Consider the following 11,134-nt stretch of genomic DNA (forward strand, 5'->3'; position numbering starts at 1 on the left):
AATACAAAACGCGGCGGGGTAGTCCAGTGGTTAAAACGTTCGTCGTCACACCAAAGACCAGGGTTCGATTCCCCACAGGGGAAAAATGTATAAAACTATTTTCTGGTGTCCCCCGCCGTCATAAAGCTGGAATATTGCTAACAGTAGTGCAAAAACTAACTCAGATAATATAATCAATAACTGTTCATAATTTTGATCGGGGACAGGATTTTAGGTTTTGAGTAAAATATCCGGGCAGGGAATACTGAGCGACACCTACAAATCTTAATAAAAAATAACCGTTATTTTCTTTACAGAATGGAGACATTGATGGGGAAAGCACGGTGGGGCAGCTGTTGTCAGACAACATGGAGGTGGAAGGGAACAAGCTGACTGAGGACGACATCAGAGGACTGCTCATGGATATCCTTGCCGCAGGTTGTAATCCATTGCTATATATGGTGAGGTGAGGTGAGGTGAGGTGAGGTAAAATGGGGTTTAACGTCGCGTCCAAGATTATTGCACTTATATAGCGACGTGCATGTACGTGTGTGTTTGTGTGGCTGCTTGTACTAGGCCGGACGGATGCCGATTTATAGTGCTAGCCCACTGAGATACCATGCCGCAGTTTAACATGAATACCCCCCTCAGACACAGTATACTGACTCCGAGCCGACCAGTCCTTGTTTTAGCCCTTTAATGCCGGGCGCCAGACAGGGTAAGAACAAGTACCATCTTTTAACGCCTTTTGGTATGACGCGACCGGGGTTCTCTCCGGGCGGACGCTCTACCACTAGACCACGGAGGCGGTCCATTGCTATATATAACAATACGTCTGGCTATACAGTAGAGCACGGATATGATTGGTAGAATAGGTCTTCAGCAACCCATGCTTGCCGTAAAAAGCGACCACGCTTGTCGTAGGGGGCGACTAACGGGATTGGGTGGTCAGGCTCGCTGAGTAGGTTGATGCATGTCATCGAATCCCAATTGCGTGGATCGATGCTCATGATGTCAATCACTGGATTGTCTGGTCCAGACTCCGTTATTTACAGACCGCCGTAATATAGCTTGAATATTGCTGAGTGCGGCGTAAAACAACAAACAGAGAAAACGGATATAACGAACACGGATAGAGCGAACAAACGGATGCAACGAACTGTTAAAACATCCCAGATTTATCCCTTTTATATTATCTTATAAACTTTACGTACATAACGAACTCCCCACAGCGAACTAACGGATATAGCGAACTGATATCTGATCATCGACAAGCTCAAATACCACCAATTAGTGACGTGTATAGCGAACTGAAGCCTTACTCACAATTGGCTGCGGCGAATCAACACGATCATTGGTGACGATTCAACCTTGTTAAACTTGCATTATGTTAATCTTACTTGTCAATGTAATTGGACTAATCTTGACTGTAAAACAAACATTGCTGATACAATTCAATGCAGCCGTACCAGTGTCCCCTCGCTATTGCGCTCTTCAATATAACTGTATCTCGCTTATAGCGCGCGGCAAAGCCTGGCTACCAAAATGTACTTACATTTTTAATAAATCTAATTTTTCCAATGACACGATGTGTTCACCATCTCAAAAACACTATCAGCTAAACATTCAATAATGTTTACATTAATTTCGCCGAAAGACTATTTATATAAATTGATATTATTTTTTCTGATTGTCGCATTTGACTTCAATCGATAAAATGATAAAACCGACAAAGGATTAAAAAGTGTTTCTTCAGATGCACGGTTCGCTATCTTTGAGCATCAGTAAAACGTAATATAGTGTCGTTCTCCACTTTGATTCTTACTGCTTGATATAGGCTTGCATCCAACGCAGACTTACTAATTGATGTGTCAAAACGTATATAAATAAAACTTATTTCATAACTTGGTTTTAATAATGACATGGCATGGTGTGTCAGGTAAAACACAAGTATGGCATTATATATCGGAATAACTTAGTATTCGCTTTGCAGAATTGCGTCCCTTAACAACGCAGGATCCGCTACTCATTGCAAGATTCGCTCCGATTATGGTCCTTGATCTTTCAGCGCCTACGCGGGCTGGGGGGTTTAAACATGTTCCTCCTGCATCACTATGCCCCCTCCTCCTTAAACACATCAACAACTAAAATGCAGTACAAAGATAATTCTTCACAAACTCATTGATACACTTTGTGTTTCAGCTGCGGAAACAACACGACAGACGCTGCTCAGCGCATTGTTGTATTTAGCCAAACATCGAAACGTGCAGGAGAAAATTCAAGCTGAAATGGGCAGAGTTGTTCCCCTTGGCACCGTGGTCATGGGCGACGACAAGGTTCGCCTGCCTTACACCAGCGCCGCTCTGTTAGAGTTTTACAGGGTGCACAGCCCTTTACCTCTCCCTTTTCCCCACGTTGCAAATCGGGATGTTGACTTCCATGGCTACCACATACCCAAAAACACAACAGTAAGTAGCAATGATGACACATGAACTATACTCGCATAGCGAAACATTTAACGTCAACGCCAGAAAAGGGGTTAAAGCGTTCGCTCGTCACATCGAAGACTTGGGTTCGATTCCCTACATGGGTACAATGTGTGAAGCCCATTTTTGGTGTCCCCGCTGTGATATTGCTGGAATATTGCTTAAAGCGGCGTAAAACCGTACTCACTCGCTCATTCAACGCCAGAGAAAAATCAGTATCGATTAATTGACTCGTTTTTGACTGTAACTGCGTTGTTGGTAGATCATTTTACATAGCTGTACGACTTGTAGATTGGCACCGTCAGTACATATAATCAGCTCTCTATTACTTTAGTATTAAAGTTGTTTGGACATATCAGTGATGTCGGGGGCACGGGTGGCTCAGTCGTCTAAGGCGCCGCGATTCGCTGTGCAGAATTGCGTCCCTTAGGCACGCCAGAAACCTATGATTGTGGGTTCGAATCCCGGTTCGCCCCGATTATGTTTCTAGGTTTGTCAGCACTATATCCATGCTCGTGGATTTCACCGAAGTGGTAAACGTCTGAGACCTGCATCACTTCGGGCTTTCCTCCGATATTGATCTGACACGCCGCGGTATAACTGGAATACTGTTAAAAGCGGCGTTAAACCAAACTCACTCACTCACTCACTATCAGTGACGTACTTATGTACGTAACAATAGCAACTGACCAGATTGTGGACAAGGACCTTGCGGAGTTGCGTCCCTTATGCGTGCCAGAAACCTATCATCGTAGGTTCGAAATCCAAGATTCGTTCTGATTATGTGTCTTCAAGTATCATCATGACAGATTAAACTCTATCTTATTTTGTGTGAATTAACAGAAATGCAGTTCAAAACGGCGTTTAACTCGTCTACCACTATCACTCGTTATGAAACTAAACTGAATGTGTTCCGCAATGGGATTCGAAGCCGAAAATCTTCTAGACTTTTTATTGCATATAGATAAGTTCCAGAATCATGTTCCAACTTAGCATTTGGCCTGGCGAAAGAAATATTACATTCATAACATGTGTTTCATATATATTTAGGGACACGGGTGGCCATGTCGTCTAAGGCGCCGCGATTCGCTGTGCAGAGTTGCGTCCCTTGGGCACGCCAAAAACCTATGATTGAGGGTTCGAATCCCGGTTCGCCCCAATTATGTTTCTAGGTTTGTCAGCACCATACCCGGGCTCGTTGGTTTCACCGAAGTGGTTAACGTCTGAGACATGCATCACTTCGGGCTTTCCTCCCACATTAAGCTGACACGTCGCGATATGACTTGAATACTGTTAAAAGCGGCGTTAAACCCAACTCACTCACTCACTCAAATATAATTATCAGGAAATATTCTTGATTTGTCTCCGAATTCAGATCATCAGGCGGCCTCATTGTATATGTATATATCAAGTATATGACGTCATTCATGAATGTTATGACTTAATAGATGACGTAATAGCGCTCTGGAGTGACAGAAAGTGCAACAGTGTCATTAAGCATGCGTTTTCAGAATTGCGAGCGCAATTTAGCACTGGATGCACAGAGGTGTTAACGAACTTCTGTTCAACATACAATATTTTTTTAATTTGACGTTTACACGATATACAGCTTTTCCATTGGACGAGAGGTCGGTCACATGACCGCGAAATTGACTTTCATAAGTGTATGAACGACACAATTTGACGTTCATACGTTTTTCATGAGACCGTGTTCTTGAAATGACGTAAACACTGACGGACTACTTCCACATTCCTGGGGAAACCCCTGGGAATTCCAAAACACGAAAACATACAGAAGCGTTCTTTCTGATCATTCAGAACCTTTAATCTTGGTCTCAGCGTTTCAGTATACATTGAGAAACTCCAGATAGCTTGACTGCATGATTGTTCACGAATTTCCTCGCTACGGCCTATCTTAATGAACAAACGAAGAAATGCACATCTAAACTATCGTAGTTTCGACTCAATCCGTGCCTAGACTGACATTGACCGTCTCCAGCAATCTATGAATTTACCTTTGTGTCTGTTTCACGCATCTTTATTCACCTTTCAATGATCGGCCAGTTGATCAATGATGACTAACACATGTAACCGCCACAGGTTCATTAACAACAACGGCTATCGTGTCGGCCATTTTGACGTCTTGTACTTGATGTAAAAGTATTACCACGCGCTATCATTGTGACTGACTTACTGTGGTAGTCCTTTACAGAACTTTCTCTGGTTGTTGTATATCTGTCAGTGTAAACAAGAAGTCACACATACTAAATAAAATTGTGTTTAGTTCTTGGCCCAGATCCTTTGAGGTAAGAAATTGTTAAAACAGCAAGAATTGACTTTCACTTTGTGTGAGTTCATTGTAGTATGAACCTTCATAGAGTGAGGACCAAACATTTGTATGAACGTCGTCGCAAGCTCCGAAGTTCTTACAGTTTGGCCCTCACTCTATGAAGGTTCATACTCCAATAAACTTAATACAAGTGAAGGCCAATTCGTAAATCAACGGGAAACGAATACTCAGCAACAATCAAGAATATGAAACTATAGAATAAACTGATACATATAACGTTTTTTTCTCTCCTGTATCTTCAGGTGTTATTCAGCATGTGGTCAATACATCACGACGAAGACTTCTGGGAACGACCATTCGACTACATTCCTGAAAGATTCCTTGACCACAGCGGCGAACTGCTTCCCAATAGCGATGAAAAACGTCGCCGGTAAGAAACAGTGGTTAATGGAAGTCTATTTGTTGTTTAACGCCACACTCAGCAATATTCCAGCAGTACGTCGGCGATCCGTACATAATCAGGACCAGACAACCCAGTGCTTGACATCATGAACATCGATCCAAAACTATATTGTAATACCATTATATCTAAGCAACCAATACCGCCATATAGCTGAACTAAACTGAAGGTTCGATCATTTAGCGTTATGCGGGGCCTGGGAGTTTGAATCAGAAACAAATTTCGGTCACTGCGTCAACGCATACATTTTCATACTCTGAAAGAAGAAGCTTAATCTTATAATCACACATTGTTTGGGCATGCAGTTATCAGTACAATATTTTCTATTTTCTCTATTATTTTGTAGAACAAATAATTATATTGATTTTAATAAATTCCCACCTTAGCAAAAAAAGCATTTCCAGACACTAAAATAGCCTACTCTGTTCCTTTGGTTAATTTATATCTGTCATGGACACGAATAAGTAAAATCAAAACATCGTCGCCATTCACTGAACATAGAGCATCGCTTCATTATTATGTCCATCTTCTTTATATTCCATATTTGAAAATGAAATTTGAAAATGAATCAGATTTTGTGCATGTGATTATTTTTTTCATTTCTCAGCCTTCTGAACATATTTTCCAATATACATTAAAAGCATCGAACAAATATTGGCAACAGTGAACCTGTATACTGAAAGTGTATCGAGGAATCTATTAGTGATTTTGATTGTATTTGAAAATTCTGGAAAATAGAATTGATGCTTTATCTCAACATCATCAACCCTGTAGCTATAAACAGTGTATTTAACAATCATGGTGCTTTCAGTAGACTTCAATAAATTATGTAATGGGGGGCACGGGTGGCCCAGTCGTCAAAGGCGCCGAGATTCGCTGTGCAGAGTTGCGTCCCTTGGGCACGCCAGAAACCTATGATTGTGGGTTCGAATCCCGGTTCGCCCCGATTATGTTTTTTAGGTTTGTCAGCACCATACCCGTGCTCGTGGGTTTCACCGACGTGGTAAACGTCTAAGACCTGCATCACTTCGGGCTTTCCTCCCACATTAAGCTGACACGCCGCGATATAACTTGAATACTGTTAAAAGCGGCGTTAAACCCAACTCACTCACTCACTCAATATGTATTGAGGCCAGTGAAACCGGAAAAAGGCTTCAAAGATTGTACTAATGTGGGCAATGAACCCATGGCTTTCTGACGAGCGATTTGCCCCCTATGCTACACAACCAACCATAAATAAGAATAAATAAGTCATCACAGTTGACCATAACTCATGTACCTACAATGTGATCTGACCATTATAGTATTGTTATTGCAGAGTGGTCGCCTTCGGCCTTGGGAAGCGCATATGTCCTGGTGAAGGTATGGGTCGTCTTCGCGTCTTCCTCTGTGCGGCCAACATTCTGCAAAACTTCGACATACTTGAGGACAAGTCATGCCCCTTGCCCCCTGCAGACTCACGCACCTTTGAGCAAGGGGTTGTCCTCTATCCACCCGCGTATAAGATACGGCTCAGGAAGCGAGAAAGCAAATAGTTTTTGCAGCAGCAAGAAATCGCTTGATTTCTAGGAACAGCGAAACTATGCTCCTTAAAGGCGCTATGCACTGTAGTGTTGAGTTTACCTCAGTATAGGCCCAGACGTTGTAATGATGGACATGTTATAAAAATCACACATCGTCAGTGTGTTGTGGTTATCGTTACTATTAGGTTGATCAGGCCATGCATCATAAATGTTAGGCTGACAAACAAATATATTAGGCTTGCTGTGGCTGCCAATTTAACAAATTGCTCCTAATTTAAAAAATATATTTTTTAATTAACTAATAGACATATATACAAAATATAATTTGTTCAAGGAGACGAACAAAATGGTGCTTGAATCAAGCTTGCTAGCACTGCCAATTTCGTCAAGCCAAAAGACCCTTCACATGTGGACCAACATAATATTATACAAATAACCAATACAATCATGAACATGTATACAACTTGAATTATAACATGTAATTGTTATGTTTGTCTTGCCTTATATGCTTTCGATCAATCAACAAGAACACAAATAATTAAATAGGGGTCACGGGTGGCTCAGTCGTCTAAGGCGCCGCGATTCGCTGTGCAGAGTTGCGTCCCTTGGGCACGCCAGAAACCTATGATTGCGGGTTCGAATCCCGGTTCGCCCCGATTATGTTTCTAGGTTTGTCAGCACCATACCCGTGCTCGTGGGTTTCACCGAAGTGGTAAACGTCTGAGACCTGCATCACTTCGGGCTTTCCTCCCACACTAAGCTGACACGCCGCGATATAACTGGAATACTGTTAAAAGCGGCGTTAACCACAACTCACTCACTCACTAATGAAATAAGACAAAAGCAATATGATTCCTACATCTTATGATCGTTCCCCTTCTTGTGAAGCCGCCTTTCTGTAATACGTTTTGAATCTATTATGACAACAACGTCTGTTGAGGGTTATACTAAAATGCCACTGTGCACTAAGAAGGTAATAATAGTAGTAAGTATTAACAAATTGAAACGATCAATGCATTGAACAAGCTATCAAATCTGTCAATTATTATGTTTCTCCCACCTTATGTACGTGTATACTTTACAATGCTTAAATGAATCTGACAGGCTACGATCAAAACTTTTTTCACTGTACCTGAGGTCAACATGTATCATGTGATTGATCATGTTTGCGTGTTGGATACGTTTAACAACGTCAAAAGCTATTTACCATAAGTATTGCATGATGTTCTAAGTCCATGGCTGCTGAAATTTGCAAAACGAAGGTATGGTGACGATTGGGTCCAGGGTATATAGTGTAAAGAATGAAGATATTATACACTGGATAATCGAGGATGATAGCTGTGTGAAGTGTCACTTATAACGGTTTATATCTGCTAGTTTTTACTTTTATACGAGAATATTATTCATTTTTCGTGCAAACTACCAGGGTTGACATAACAGTTGGTGTGGTATGATGCGATATAAGCATAAATGTACAACGGAACCCCGCCAATCCGGACGATACGGTCAACGTGTTTCCTACAATGTTCCTTCAGTGAGTCGGGCAATATTCCAGTTCCAGCCTTTGGTGTCATTTCATATTCTGCTTTTAGTTGAGATTTCTTATGATATTTGCATTTTGTTTGTCGCTTTTAAATACATATAGACAGTATGCGTTCGGTGTAAGGAAGTGTAACTGTGGCGACGCATGAATTGGATATTGAGCAGAAACAAGTTACAATTGACTTTATTCCTCCACAAATGAACAGGCTGCCATACATGTCGCATCAAAATGAAAACACTGTGCCACAGGCATGGTGCCACTGTCTTGCTACACCCATGACACGACGCCAGCAGTGTTAGGAACGGATACAGGACCAAGACCGGCGCTGAAGTCACTTCCGCCGGGACCATATGTACCTAAAATAGAAATAAACTCAAGTAAACATTATATTGCTTAGATTTATATTTACAGAAATAAGCCCTTGGGGAACCGGGTACAAAGAGGTCCCCATCACGTTATGACCACTTAAAGTCGGTTAACAGTGTAAGAAAAGGGATCGTATTGTGTTTCAAAATATGTAGTTCGTAACGACAATTTACCCCCATAGGAATATGGGGACCATTCATGAAATCCATATTATACGAAAATAATTGAGACCAAAAACAGTCTTTATCTTTGTAGTTTCTATACAGCATATGTCCTTAACATAGCACATTGATCTGCAGGAGGCATGGGTGGCCCAGTCGTCTAAGGCGCCGTGATGCAGAGTCGCGTCCCTTAGGCACGCCAGAAACCTATGATCGTGGGTTCGAATCCCGGTTCGCCCCGATTATGTTTCTAGGTTTGTCAGCACCATACCCATGCTCGTGGGTTTCACCGAAGTGGTAAACGTCTGAGACCTACATCACTCCGGGCTTTCCTCCCACATTAAGCTGACACTCCGCGATATGACTGCAATACTGTTAAAAGCGGCGTTAAACCCAACCCACTCACTCATTTGATCTGCATTGGACAGCTTGGTCACCCGTTTCCTCCTAAAGTGTCTGAATGCATCAGAATTTATTCGGCAAGAAGTACATCCTATCTTAAATACATATAACATGTAGGTAAAACCTTAATCACATCACTGGAATGCGAACCCCATCTTCAATCAATCCACTTATCACACATCTTCAACAGTTATAACATTACCTTGATCGATGAGATCCAATGAATTGAGTCCGGGGGTGGCCTGGACGTGTGAAGGTCTGACTGGGGTCAGGTTTCTTCTATATAAGACGGTTGGATACATCACACGAGGGTAGCGCAGAATGTAGGCGTGTGATGCGGCAACCAGACACAGGACCATGACAACTGTCACCTTCATCTTCATCATCTGAAAAAGACAATCGGAATGGACTGTCGGTGAAGGTCAATGTGACTATGTGACTATAAATGAACTCTCCAGAAGGATTTTCCAACTCTGTACTAGTTCGCATTGATTATGATTCAGTTTCAAGATTATTCTATTTACTAGTCCTGCGCCATGACTGTGGAATTTATATATAATATATATTTAACTAAAAGCCTAGGCAAGTCTAGAATAAACTAAACCAAGTCTAGTTTCATTTATTCCCCATATCAGATGAGGAAAAGTTCTCTTGAAGATAAAAAATACAATTATTTTAAAGCAATATTTTGATAGACTTAGTGTTAGTCTACACGTTTACATGCGTCGACAAAAAATGGTATACCACCATTCCTGTCATCGGCAAGTAAACAGTACAGGTAGAAACTAAAGTATAGCTTCAATAACTTAAGAAACAATATAGTTTTGATAGACAGTTGGAAGTGACACACGAGGAATAGGTTCATTGAATATGAAACAAAGGTAAAAGGTGTGAAGATTACATTTGAAAAGTATACGATTCAACAACAGCGTGTCAACTTACAGAGTTCTACAGACGTTGCGTATGCGCGACCTTCGTGTAAAATAGCTTCGGGTCAATATCAGTCTAATGCTTGTCACGTTGTGTTATATACAGGTCAAACTACTGTTGCCGGACGGGTGTGAGTGATGTCCGTCGCCCCCTTTCCCACTGGTCAATGTCTGTATTGACCATTGTCCTAATCTGCCCTTAAGCTCACTCATGAATCACGGCAAATGATACCCTTGTAGCTAGAAATACCAGGGATTAGTAATCTTTGTATGTGTTATAGTGGGTTACTCGTGGCATGGATGTGGTGATTAATCTATATTATGATTTGCTTAAGGGAGAGTTGTCCTTTATATACGGTTTTACGTAAAGATATTGTACGGAAGTGCTATAACATATGGCCCGGTTTTAATGTGTTGACCACGAGTCAACAACTTGCAGTACTTTTGTCAAATGACGACATGACTTTTTCTGTATCAAATCTGCTGCAGCAACCTCACGCATAGGCTCCCTTTAATGTACAGCAAAATTGCATTATAACACTCTATATTTTATAACTAAGTGGTTTTACCATCTGTCATAAATCGCGAGGCGATTGGTCGCAAATTACCGGATATGTTTCATGATATAGGTATGTTCTATGTAATTGCGAGTGAGATGGAAATAGTCCGTCCGTCTATCTGCATGGATTTGTCGTTTTCTCTCCATCATGAATGAGAAAACAAACAAACAAACGGAATCGTATCACAAAACTCGTATGAGTTAGCATTTTCAGATTAATGAATCATAAACACAGAGTAATGTCAGTTTGTATCCATGTTAGCTTCCCAGTAATCTTCTGCCTGTCTCTCTGTCTGACCGACGCTCTGTCTGCCTGCCTGTCTATCTTTTCCCTAAGGTATTCCCATTCCCTTATAATTAGTGCAGCGACATAGGAACAGGACAGTGCAAAAAACGCTAAAAGCAAAATATAACATATGATTACTGTAATATTTCC

At 41.4% G+C, this 11,134-nt stretch overlaps 1 protein-coding gene and 1 long non-coding RNA gene across 5 annotated transcripts in view; one reads left to right on the forward strand and one right to left on the reverse strand.

The window, feature by feature from the left end:
- Positions 1 to 8,668, forward strand: part of LOC124115848 (cytochrome P450 2C31-like) — a 28,330-nt gene extending 19,662 nt beyond the window's left edge. For all 4 annotated transcript variants that reach the window (XM_046477001.2, XM_046476998.2, XM_046476999.2 and 1 more), the window contains exons 5-8: positions 297 to 417; positions 2,182 to 2,447; positions 5,058 to 5,185; positions 6,534 to 8,668. In XM_046477001.2, coding sequence (XP_046332957.2) covers positions 297 to 417; positions 2,182 to 2,447; positions 5,058 to 5,185; positions 6,534 to 6,750 — 732 coding nt within the window. In that variant the 3' untranslated portion in view covers positions 6,751 to 8,668. The remainder of the gene's footprint in view (positions 1 to 296; positions 418 to 2,181; positions 2,448 to 5,057; positions 5,186 to 6,533) is intronic.
- LOC124115850 lies at positions 8,159 to 10,246 on the reverse strand. The gene is made up of 3 exons (XR_006858029.2): positions 10,153 to 10,246; positions 9,413 to 9,596; positions 8,159 to 8,637 (listed from the first exon to the last, which is right to left on the reverse strand). It is a non-coding gene; the product is annotated as an uncharacterized LOC124115850 (long non-coding RNA).
- Positions 10,247 to 11,134: the final 888 nt, after the last annotated feature.

This window comes from Haliotis rufescens, unplaced genomic scaffold (genome assembly GCF_023055435.1).
Source record: "Haliotis rufescens isolate VD_foot unplaced genomic scaffold, xgHalRufe1.0.p SCAF_12, whole genome shotgun sequence".
Classification (NCBI taxonomy): domain Eukaryota; kingdom Metazoa; phylum Mollusca; class Gastropoda; order Lepetellida; family Haliotidae; genus Haliotis; species Haliotis rufescens.